General features: G+C 35.6%; 2 protein-coding genes across 2 annotated transcripts; one reads left to right on the forward strand and one right to left on the reverse strand.

The window, feature by feature from the left end:
• Positions 1-39: 39 nt before the first annotated feature.
• On the reverse strand, positions 40-5,532 carry LOC113498815 (DNA-directed RNA polymerase I subunit RPA1). The gene is made up of 3 exons (XM_026878956.1): positions 5,430-5,532; positions 1,145-5,305; positions 40-917 (listed from the first exon to the last, which is right to left on the reverse strand). The coding sequence occupies exons 2-3, from the start codon at positions 5,294-5,296 to the stop codon at positions 99-101; spliced, it is 4,971 nt and encodes a 1,656-aa protein (XP_026734757.1). The 5' UTR covers positions 5,297-5,305; positions 5,430-5,532; the 3' UTR covers positions 40-98.
• Positions 5,533-5,613: 81 nt separating this feature from the next.
• LOC113498818 (SUZ domain-containing protein 1) lies at positions 5,614-11,451 on the forward strand. Its single transcript, XM_026878959.1, has 3 exons — positions 5,614-5,781; positions 5,873-6,162; positions 7,294-11,451. The coding sequence occupies exons 1-3, from the start codon at positions 5,701-5,703 to the stop codon at positions 7,529-7,531; spliced, it is 609 nt and encodes a 202-aa protein (XP_026734760.1). The 5' UTR covers positions 5,614-5,700; the 3' UTR covers positions 7,532-11,451.
• The last annotated feature ends 678 nt before the right edge of the window (positions 11,452-12,129 follow it).

A 12,129-nucleotide genomic window follows, 5' to 3' on the forward strand; every position in this document is an offset into this window, starting at 1 on the left:
CTAGAGGTTACTAAGATTATTGAATTAAAACATCTAATGGGTAGTAAACAAAAAATATTTTATTCTTAAACAAAGTTATCAATTTGTTTGATTACATTTTAACTAACAACTTTACTGTAATGTTGTAAAGTGAATATACCCGTCCCGCTTCTACAAGGCTGGCCTAACATGAGACAGCTTGACGCTGAGCGAATGTTATCCTTCTTCGAGTTCAACACGGCTTCCCTCAAAAATATCAACGACGATTCGAAAGACATTTGCTGTAACGGCGAAGACGACGCTTCCATGCCTTTCCGACTCATAGGTTCAAAGACCCCATTGTAAGTCATGTAGTCAGCTATTAGCGTCAAATGGCGAGGATCCACAGTAATACCGTACACATTGAATACGTTCTGTATTTCTTTGATTATCACCTTGTTAGCTGCTTCTATGCCATAAGTATTGGCTATAGCGTGCACATCGTTACTGTATAATTTGTTCAAATCCAACAGATGGTTATACTTGAACATTTGCAGGATGTTAATTCCCTCAGTTTTGAGATATAGCACATTCTTTTCTTTGTTGGTGATCGCTCGTTTTATGTTCTTGACTTCGTGTATTACGGATTTCATGGCGGCTTCGCGCAGGGCCTGTGATAGGTCCACTCTTAGGAAAGCGATTGGGAACAATACGGTCAACTCGCACCACATGTGATGTTTCGTGTCAAAGGTGTAGTTCGTCGCATCTTTGATGTTAGAAACGACGTCGGACATAACTTTGCTCGTTTCGAAGTCATTGGCTGTATTTGAATCGAGCTCATCGTCTTTCTTTTTGGGTTCTTCATCTGCGAATTCCACTTCATCATCAGATTTCTCTTCTTCGCCGGATTCAGGATCTTCATATTCTTGTTCTTCCGCTCGCTTTTTGCGCAGTTTAGCCTGAAATAGATATAACAGATTGGATTAGTATTTTTCATAGGCTATTAAAATTATTACTAGGTAAGTATTTCATATTTATATCGAAATTAACGTATTGAACAATAATTACGTGACTGAATCTTAATAATAAAAAAGTATTGATTGAAATAATAAGATAGCCAATTAACCTAAATGTCATACATATTTATTTGTTTGCAAGCTGAATAAAGTTATTCTAATCAACTTACATCAGTATTGTCATCATCTTCATTAGGAGCCTCGTCGTCCGAGCTGTCGACGTCAGCATTGTTTGCTGGCTCCGCGTCAGGAACATCGTCTTCATCATCCTCATCATTCCCCTTCGATCGTTTTGTCTTCTTATCAACTGACCAAACAACTCCACACGTCGCTTTAGCTTGCTTCTTTATCGTAGAAAACATTTCCTCAAAGAATTTGTTCTGCATGTGTTTAATTACTTGCGCCGGCTTTACTGCATATTGTGTCTTGTATTGTGCATAAGGTAGAAATTGGAATCGCATGGTCGTCTTCATTTTCCTCTCTGGGTGTGTTACTATCTGACATTCAACATCAATCTTTTCTAACACATCTCCAACGGTGACCCTATTCAACTTCTGCCTTAATTTTTCTGTCTTCTTTGTTACATCTTGAACTTCTTCGCGGAAAGGTATGTCCATGTTGGGCGTTTTAAGTTTAGCGGAAGCTGTCATTAGGATTTCTCGAAGACGTGGTATACCAAGCGTCACGTTCATGTCACCACGACCAGCAAAATGGAAGGTGTTCAGTGTCATCTGAGTAGATGGTTCACCGATAGATTGAGCAGCTAGCAGTCCTACAGGTTCGCCAGGCGCCGCCATGGATTCTAAATATTTGGCATTCATAACTTCTATAAACTTGTCCTTATCTGTATATTTACTGTAAGTACTAGCATGACGCTTTTTCAAGTAACTTTGTACTAAACCATCTAAATGTTCGTTGATAACACCGAATTTGTAATCAGGTGACATCTTACTTGGGATTGGGTCAGGGCATTTCTTTATTGCATATTGTGCTTTTTCCTCTTCATCCATCGCTCGCCACTTTTTCTCGAGCTCCCAGTAAAATGGATCTCTAGTTCTATCAGTTGGTAAGTCATCCAGTTCTATTTGACTTCTTTCGATAGCTGAGAATTGAGCAAATCCACTTGTACGTGTCTTCTCAAAGGGACTACCGTTCTTTTTCTTCCATTTCTTCAATGATTTATTGGATTTAACTACGGTTTTTAAATCAGTGTCCTCTTTCAGTTTTTCGATAACTTTTTCAGAGACAACAGCGCTTGAGTTAACATCAAGGAATGGAAACTGGTCTTGTCTAAGAAATTGGCACTTGAGTACATCTAAACCATCTTCTCCGTAAGCGAATTGAATGACGCTATTGTCAGAATCCCTTACTGTATGATCATAGGCAATCATTAAACTTTCTAAATGTTTAATCAGACATCTTTGCAAATAACCTGATCGACTGGTTTTTACAGCAGTATCAATAAGACCTTCACGCCCAGCCATACAATGGAAAAAGAACTCTTGTGGCTGTATTCCCGTCATGAACCTACCGTCGATAAAACCACCGGCTCTTGGTGAGATGTCGTGGGGTGGGAAACTGGGTAAAGATCTACCAGATATCATTAGAGGTGGCCTTTTGCCTTCCAACTCAATTTGGCCCAGTAAACATGAAATCTGCATAGTGTTTACAGTTGATCCTTTAGCACCAGACTGCACCATCAATTGCAGGTTATTATAAGGGAACTTTTCAAGTAACCCTTCAGATAAACAGGCAGTATTAATATTATTTGTATAGGAATCTAACATAGTTTTGTACTGTCTGTCCAAATTAGTTCTGAATTTAGGATCTTTAGTGTACATAATTTCAATTGTTTCTTTTAATTTTTCGTCGTCTACGTCTGCGGGTAAATCGGTAGCTTTTACGGCTGCTACTTTTCCAGCATTTCTCACTAAACATATATAATCGTCGCGTTTGCTGTTAGATTCGTCGACGACCAGAATATCTTTCACGCCAAGTGTAAATCCAATCCATTGCAAATAAAATGTAAATACTTTCGAAAATGAACTGAGCAAAGCACTTGAACTGTCGCCTCCATATAATTCATACATGCAGTGGACCAAGCCATATGGTGTGGCTCCGTAGTGAGTTTTGTCCAGTACTCCCGACAGAAGTTCTCCTTTACTAATGATAACTTCGGCTTCTGACATCGTATTTGGATTTGTGAAAGGTGTGCCACCAGCTTTCCAAGGTCGTGCAGGCGTTTTCTGCCACGCCTTAGTACTAATTTTAGCTTTGCCAATTAAGGTTAGGCAAGGTTTGCCTTTAGGCGTGGTATTGATGATTATTGTAGATAGCACCTGTTTGCCGGACCACAACACCATAGGCTTTAAGATAGTAGGTGGTAAAAGTTTTATTGGGCCCTTGTGATTAGGCAAAGCTTGAAAGACCAATTGCTGGTAATCAGATTTTGTGTAAAATGTACCCCTGAGTGACATTTTTACTCCAGAAATTACATGATCTTGAATGAGACCACTGAGTGGGGTGCCATCTTTAGGCACGAGGTATTGTTTACGCACGGACATGATATTGTAAGCTTCGCTCCTCGCGATCTCATTCTGAGGAAAATGGGCGTTCATTTCGTCACCGTCAAAATCAGCATTATAAGATTTACAATTGGCATAATGCAATCTTAGGGTCTTTTCTCCTTTCAGGATTCTAGCTCTGTGTGCCATCATACTGGGCTTATGCAGCGATGGTTGTCGATTCAAAATTAAGACATCGCCATTCACTAAATGTCTATGAACAATTTTTAATCCAGATCCCTTATACTCATCTGGTGTCAATAATCTTTTGGCAAGACTTTTCCTCTTTTGTATAGAGTCAGTAGCTATTGTAATAACTCTTCCATTCTCCATCTCAATTTTCTCTGCTCCAGGGTGTTTATTAGGTCCATTGATAACCATCTTCCGTAGTTCATCGACATTCCACTCTGTGACAGGCACTGGGTATGTTAGTTTCATAGCAAAGGCATCAGGTATGCCTATTTCATCAATGTCAACGTTAGGGTCTGGTGTGATAACAGACCGAGCTGCGAAATTTACTCTCTTACCCATCATGTGCATTCTTATCAAGCCAGTTTTTTTTTCAATGATTTGTTTGAGACCTTGACTTGATAACCCTTGACCTTCACAATTCAGTAGACTGTTAATGCTTTTTTGCAGCTCTTGCCACACAAAATGTAGTTTTTCTGGTGGTGTTTTGCCTTGAACTCCCTCATATGCCAGCCTCGGTACTTGATCAAGGCAGTCTATTGCTTTCTTTTGATCTGAAGACGATAGAACATGCAATACTGCTCTCGCTGCAAAAGCATTCTGGAGTATAGCTTTATAAACATTAGTCTGAGGATGTTCAATGACCTCTCCTTTTAAAACATTGCAGGGTCTGACACAGGGTGGTAAGACAGGTATAACATCTAAGAAAAAGGTATTAGTAATTGGTTGTACTGTTGAGTTCTTCAGTATTGGTAAACAATGCTTCAATATATCTTCATCATTTTGAGCTATTGCAGTACAAAATCTTTTGATTTCATCAGGCATCATAATTTTTATTCCCTTTGTGCCTTTTTCAGCTGTACCTTCAGCACTTAGATTATACATAATTTTATTTTCTGATGTTGTCACCTTGATGAGTTTATTGCCACAAAATGCGCATTTCTTTGCTATATTGATTGCCTTGAAGTACTGGCTTATGAACTTTGCTCGAAGTTTATCAGTGTTTTTGTTTTGAAATGTTTCTACAACTGGATCTTTCGTCTTCAATAGTTTTTGGTATTTTCTGATGACTTTATTAGGCTTGTCAGGTGAGCTATCTTTACCGCCATTTATTTCTCCAACAAAATTGTCTAAGTCTAATGCCGCAGTGATGTGACCGGCATCAACTAACTCCAACTGAAGTTTTAAAATAAACTTCATTCTGTCACTCATTTGAATTTTGAAGCATTTAAGGCAACTGACACGAAAGAGTGTGTAGATGTTTTTCATAAATAATGGGTTGACAACAACTAGTGGTAGCTCTATGTGTCCGAAGTGTCCTGGACAATGTAACAGGACATTATTGCAAGTTAAGCAGGTTTCATTTCTGTCTCGTAATGGTCCGAGAGCAGAGTCGTAGAGACCACCCTTTGTTGGGTTTCCTAAGGAGTCGAAACTCTGAATGTTGGTTATTTTTGCAACACTAAGCTTCTTCACATCTTCGTCACTAAACATCAAGAACTGTACATAGTCAGGATCCACCGATGTCAGGCCCGACGAAGAAGGCGCAAATGTCGATTTAAAGGCCATTTTTTAAATCTGTAAAAAGTATTTGCAATGTAAATAAATATAGCATGAGTGCATAACCTCATCTGAACTCAAAGTTATTTAGAATCAATGATATTGTTCCGACATATATGATTATATATTTCATAATACTTACTTTCTATATCATATTCAATATTTAAATAACAAATTACTCGATAAACACTACTATAAGAGTAATAAGAGTTCACGTTTTTATTTTTCAGTCACCGCTCGTGCACATTGTTTTGACACATCAAAATATCCGACTTCGGGACTTTGTTGACATTTGTTCAATACAGTTGGCAACATTGTTTGAGAAATACTTTTCTGCGTTACCGTTATTTATGTAAACCGTAACTTGCAAACCACAGCACACGTCCATTCAATTAATATTTTTTCATGTGGCAATGTCATTTCAGTCAGTCAACATGGCGGCCCAAGATGAAGTTGACGTATGTGAAAGTTGGGAGGATATGGACGAAATTGGCGTAAGTGTAACTGTGAAAGCCGAGCCTGGACGTTTCCCGCGTCGGAGACGGCCGCCGTCTGGTTACTTACACATAGGTTTGTCTATTTCAGTTGGACCAGAAGATCAGGCTGATGTCAAGTGACTGCGCGCCAGTACAAACTTCACTCAAAGGTTGCAAGGTTACTGTTGAGGAGAGCGCGTGTATTGGATCTCAGTGCGTGATGCCGGAGCCAGCTATCCGTATCCTAAAGAGGCCGTCATCGTCGGGCAGTGGGCAGCTGAACGGCGAGAGTCGCGCGCGCCCGGTCAAAACACTTGAACAAAGGCAAAAAGAGTACGCCGAGGCTCGGCTCCGGATCCTGGGCGAAGCCCGGAGCCCCGAAGACGTTATTGATGACAAGTAAGGCCGGTTTCATTTATAAATCAGTATGATACAGTTTACATAACACTACTTCATGCTACACTCATAGGTTGTTTAAGTTTAGGAACTGTGTACAAACCTCGGATTTGATACCATTTATATTCTTTTCGACCGTTTTATAAATGCACAAACAACAATGAAAGCTTAAAAAAAGGCGAGAAATGGAGATAGTTTCATCAAGTCCAGAACTAAATATTTACTAAGTGAAATTAATGTAAAATGTATCATAATCTTAATATTTCTAGTTTCAATGAAACTCCATTGGCATTAATAACTTTTAAATAATTGTATCAATGGTTACAATGCCACTTTCAATGGTTATTACTAAAACAAAGTTTAATGGTGACCTTGTATGAGGAAATAAAGTTTCTAGTTAAATTAGAAAAAATACAATTAGATATAGAAATATAGTTACAGTTACTATGATGTAGTATTTAAAAGGTATATTAAATTATCATTATATCCTCAATTTAAAACATATGTGGAAATAACACTTTATGGTATAAAGCTAATTATATCCATATGTAGTTATTTAGAAACTATAAATAAAGTTAATATTAGGAATTAAGTTATTAAATAATAACATCAAATTCATTGTAAACGAAAACAATTTTCACAAATATAATTCATCTTGTACTTTATCAATATATTGTGAAATTATTCTTATCTTGCAGTTAAAGCAAGATTTTAGTACCATTTTATGCAATTGTGCATGAAGCAATTACAAGCTATATTTTTACATTTTACTACTTATTGTTTCATATCACAATAATTTATTATACCATCAGCCCTTAACCTTGGTTTCACTATAAAAATATATTTCTGTGACCTTCTTAACTAGAATGAAATATCTAATTCTTTTTACCATTACAAAATAACTATTTATAGATTGTCATATTCATTAAAATACTTACAAGTGACCTTTTAGATCAGTGGTTAGAGACCCTGACTGCTAAACCAGATTCTCAATCAAATCTTACACCCTATATGTTAACTTAAAAATATGTAAAAGTATGTTTATCAGTTGTCTGGTTAACTATGGTACAGGCTCTGTTTAGTTTTGGATGTGTGAGTGTGAGAAAGATAATGATACTAAAATTTCTATTCCAGCCTCAGCCGGCTACAAGACAAATTGCAAGCAAACAATCTCAATGACAATCAAAATAGTAATAAGACAAAGACTTCACAATGTGACAATAATACCAAAGGAAGGGAACGGAAAGTGCTGAGTCGTCTCCCGGGCGGCGCGGCGGGCGGCGGCGTGTTCCCGTCGCCGCCGCCGCGCGGGGTCCTCGTCATCCGCACGCCGCGCGGGCCCGACGGCACCAAGGGCTTCCTCAAGAGGTAGCACCACCCACGCCCACACTCACACACACCACACACTCTTCCATCCATACTTCATATTACGATAAATTACCAGTTATGCTGTTGTTTTTGATATTAGCATAATATTGTTTCACAGTTTTTAATTATTTGTATGGAGTGTTTCGATTTGCTTCAAGACTTAGTTTAAGCCCATGTTATTGTATTACTGTGTGATATTTATATTAGAATCATGAACTAAATCATGCTTGTGTTGATTCTATTAAATAGTCACAAATGGTGAATAAAGTGTATGTTAGGAATCTGGAATTGCTCCACTGCTATGAAGTTTCTAAACTGAATTTAGCATATATTATGATTATTAGCAGCATTATCATTTGCTAAGGTCTCTGCATGTTCTAGATACATACATTTATGCTTTGGTAATGGCGTATTTACGCTTTGATTAGTACAAGTGGATATATTCTTACACAGTATAATGAATAATTAATAAGAGCAAAATCGTGACATCTATAACTTACTATTTTACACTGTAATTACTTGCACTAATCAAATCTGTAACTTGGCCGATACTTGTGAATGTCAATTATTAAACTTTAAAGCACATTTGATGAACTATCGTAAATTATAATAAGAATAAATTAAAAATTGTGAAATAAGATCAAAATTAAGAGTGCTCACTTCTGGGAACAATGTTATTGTTATAATAAACGTTTTTGTAAAATATGTCGCAGTTAATATGAGATTTATGAAATGAACACTCTCACAAAATTGTATGTGTGCATTTACATATATTATTAACATATATATGCATAATTTACAGTTACATTAAAAATAAAAATGTCATTATTCACAAAATTATATGAATTTAAATAAATGGTCTAATTATCACTATTGCGTGATGATACAATTTATTAAATATATAACAAAAAATTCAAAGTTTTAGCATTAAACTTTTTATATACAGTTTTTCTACATGTATAGCGTATTTTTAGGATAAGATATTGCTAACTGTATATTTATAGTATATTATTTTACTATGTTAAGTTTTTCAATGCTTTCCGATTGTTTGTGCCAACTCGGACCTGTGATACCAGCTTTTGATATGGAAGCCAATCTGTTTATGCATTAAAGTAGTTGGAACAATCATTAGCACTAGATTTTGAGGTCTTTGAAAGCAGTGGAGTGGACACAAACGATTTGATTTAGCATTACAAGTGTGACTGATATGTGTGTATGTTTGACCACACATTATTTTGATCATAATTATTATGTACGATATTATCCTATTTATACAATAAGTCTTTAGACTGAAATAACTTTACTATCTACGATTGTAGAACAAAATCTATCTCAAGTCAATAAAAAGCTTTTGATACATGTAAAGTTAATTAATATAGCTATTATGCTAGTTACTAACAATTAGTAATAAGTGTGATCAGAATAATGGTGGTCGGATTAAACCAACGCTAGAGTAAGACTACATAATATAACAAGGATTGTGATATAGAATAATTGTCTTATTGCAAACCTTAGCTGAATTGTTAAGATGTCTTTGTACAGAGAGATGCTACACTTATCAATTGACATGTACTTTTAATATTGAATGTTCGCTATAAGAAGTACAGGGTACCAAGTCAATGATTTATTATCCTAAATATGTGTATTATAGAATGGAATTGAAAGTCGATAACCGTACCACATTCGTTGACAAGGGATGTGGTACGGTTTTCGACAAGTAACGGTTTTTACTCTTATGACTAGTCTTTTTTTTTAAAGCTTTAGAGTCTGTAGTCATCTGATCGTAGGGAAAACCAGCCTAATTTAAAAACAGTATTTGGTATTATCATTTTGAACTACAATTCTGAACAGAGTCAATTTAGCGGTCTATACCGCTTCATAACTAATCCATACCCCTTAAATATAAACTGAAATGGTCAATATCCTTGTTGAAGTAAGCTACAGAATATAGACCATCAATTTCTACAAAATTATTTAACTGCAGAGCAGATAACTATACAAAGAAAGAACAGTGAATTACACGCATTATGAAACCTCGCGCTGTCAAATAATCGTAAGAACACCGGTTTTGTAACGTGCGTGTTTAAAGATTTGAAACTTAGCCAGTTTTATTTAGGTTACATCATGTAGTTAGAAAATTCACTATAACTGTATATAATAACCTTGGTTCCAATCTAAATTTAAAATCAATTTCAGAGTAATTTCTCAGGGTTTTATAATCATTCTCTGTCAATTTGACAAGTTGTTTTAGCCAGTCTGTTAATTTAAATTGCACTCTAGTTCAAGGTGATAAGACTTAAATTCATTACTAAAAAATCTTGGTAAAAAATGTAATGCCATTTCTATGTTAGTTTTAATTGGCGTATCTGAAGCATTTGCCTTGACTGATATTTAATGTTTGTGTTGTTCCTGTTTTATGCAAATGATTATAAATATTAATAAATTATTGTTACAACAAAGCTTTTGCACGGTAATTATTATAAATGGCTAACAAATAATGGCTTGTATAAAACAGGTATTTAACATATCGCAGTACTAAATTCAATTCAAATCTTCGTTCGTTTTACTGGGAAATTTAATTCAAATATTAAATTAAATTGAAAAAGTGTCGGAAACATATTGAAATTGATTAACAGAAAACACGAAAAAATATTTGTATGGCGGATTAAACAATTTATACTAATTTAAACGGTTTACTTGCGCATGTGGGTTTGGGATCGACCGACTAGTTTTATATCTAGTAACAGTATTTTATCATGCCGACGCGGCCGTTCTGTTATAAGCTAGTGGGATAATACCCAAGAGATACACGCAAGTAGTCCAGCAAAAAAGATTTAAAGAAGCAATAATAATAGCAATAAATTTTCAATTCCATCCTATATGTACCTACATATGTATGAAATAGAAGGGTGATACCATAATATCATACTATTGTTAAAATTAGATTGCGTTTAATACTTATGTTATGTTCTTACAGTGTAAAGGAAGATCAAATAAAAAGGCTTGTAGATAGGTTGCATGCTTTCACAACGAAGCTGAAAAGGTGCCAAAATTCAAATAGAGTGCTAGATATGTTCAGTTTTCTTTATTTCGTTTTTTTTTAATGAATTATGTGAATGCTTTGTCTTAAAATTTAATTAATTGTGTTTGTGGCTTCGCTAATTTCTATGTTAAATGCTCTGTCTATTCGTGTTTTGGTCTGTGGCAACATTTCAACAGGGTCCCGATGCGGATGCAGCTATTTACAATTGCCGATGAATTCATGGAAATTGGATTCCAATGACAGTGAGTGTTCCGCTCCGTTCTTCATTTTCAATTATTGTGTTGGCAGAAAACGAATAGTGTCTAAATTAATCCAATTTCTATTTAATCATCGGCAATTGAAAATAACGGAATCGGGGCCCTGTATTCGACGGACAGTTTAAGTCTTAAACACTTTCTAAGACAATATTTTATGGTATTCCCGAAAGTATCGGTTTGTTTAATCATTAACAACTCGCCTACTTATAAGTTTCTCTGTACCGTACGCTATGTACGGCGTATTGTTCGAAACAATGTCGACACTTAACTTTTAGTTTCTGTACATACACTAGAATAATGCCGGTAGCAAACCGGCCAAGTATGGAACTTGAAGTATTTTAAACTTTATCAACTCATTCTATGTAAGACAACCCTAGAATGGGCTGGTAAACTAATCACCGCAGGACTACAGATTGGTGATCAGCCCAATCTATCACCAACTCGATTGCGGCCCTATTTAATAAACCAACTGTGTCTTTATTTTTAGTATAGATATTATTGAAGTTTTTATACGACCGTATGTGCATAAGCTGTTGAACGAAACATTAGCTAGAACAACAAACTTGTCAGATACAAACATTGTTGTAACAATAATTTATTTAAAATAAAATATTAGTCATCTCATCCTTTTTGTTTTGTTCTTTTATGTTTTCGGAATCGAATTTATTTGGATTTATTTGATTTCGAGTTCCTTTTTTATCTTTATCCTAAAAATTAATTAATTCTTGTTTTTGGTTCAACTTTTTACAGTCTCGCCATCCTTTCATGCCAACTTAAGCTGTGGAGCTAGTCTCGTAGCAATGTAAAACGTATGCTAGCAGACCCCAAAACAAGGGTCTAAGACTTATAATTGTTTCAAGATATAGAAGAAATCGAAATAATATTACTGCACTTTTAAGCAAGTTCAATCATCCTGTTAAGTGCCATTTGTCCACGGCGACTGGGGTGTATTATGATGCTTTAAATATAAATAAGACATCGTAATACACCCCGTGATGATACAGATGTGTTGACAATGCGTCTTGCTGTGATGGCGTCATTCATAGACAATATCTCTATGATTAATTGACGGGCACGGCTGTAGTTACGTCATTCACACCATCTGTTTTATTTCGCGTAGAAATAGTTAACTACATAAATACGTTATTTTAGTTCCATTTTTTTAGGTGAGAGAATTTTAAAAAGACACACTCATTTTAGGTAGCCCTAGACATTAGTTTCCCTATCCACCTAACTTTAAGTTACCTACGAAAATATTTACGATTTTAACATGTACTTAAGCAATTGCTTGTAAGCTACAAC

The sequence above is a fragment of the Trichoplusia ni genome, chromosome 11 (assembly GCF_003590095.1).
Source record: "Trichoplusia ni isolate ovarian cell line Hi5 chromosome 11, tn1, whole genome shotgun sequence".
NCBI lineage: Eukaryota > Metazoa > Arthropoda > Insecta > Lepidoptera > Noctuidae > Trichoplusia > Trichoplusia ni.

What these genes read in the sequence shown, in the direction of transcription:
- LOC113498815 (XM_026878956.1), bottom strand. Translation starts at nt 5,296, where the DNA reads ATGGCCTTTAAATCGACATTTGCGCCTTCTTCGTCGGGCCTGACATCG. An exon ending in AAGATGATGACAATACTGAT is followed by an intron (nt 918 to 1,144) that starts GTAAGTTGATTA and finishes TATCTATTTCAG; the next exon opens with GCTAAACTGCGCAAAAAGCG.
- LOC113498818 (XM_026878959.1), top strand. Translation starts at nt 5,701, where the DNA reads ATGTCATTTCAGTCAGTCAACATGGCGGCCCAAGATGAAGTTGACGTA. An exon ending in AGGATATGGACGAAATTGGC is followed by an intron (nt 5,782 to 5,872) that starts GTAAGTGTAACT and finishes TGTCTATTTCAG; the next exon opens with TTGGACCAGAAGATCAGGCT. An exon ending in GAAGACGTTATTGATGACAA is followed by an intron (nt 6,163 to 7,293) that starts GTAAGGCCGGTT and finishes TTTCTATTCCAG; the next exon opens with CCTCAGCCGGCTACAAGACA.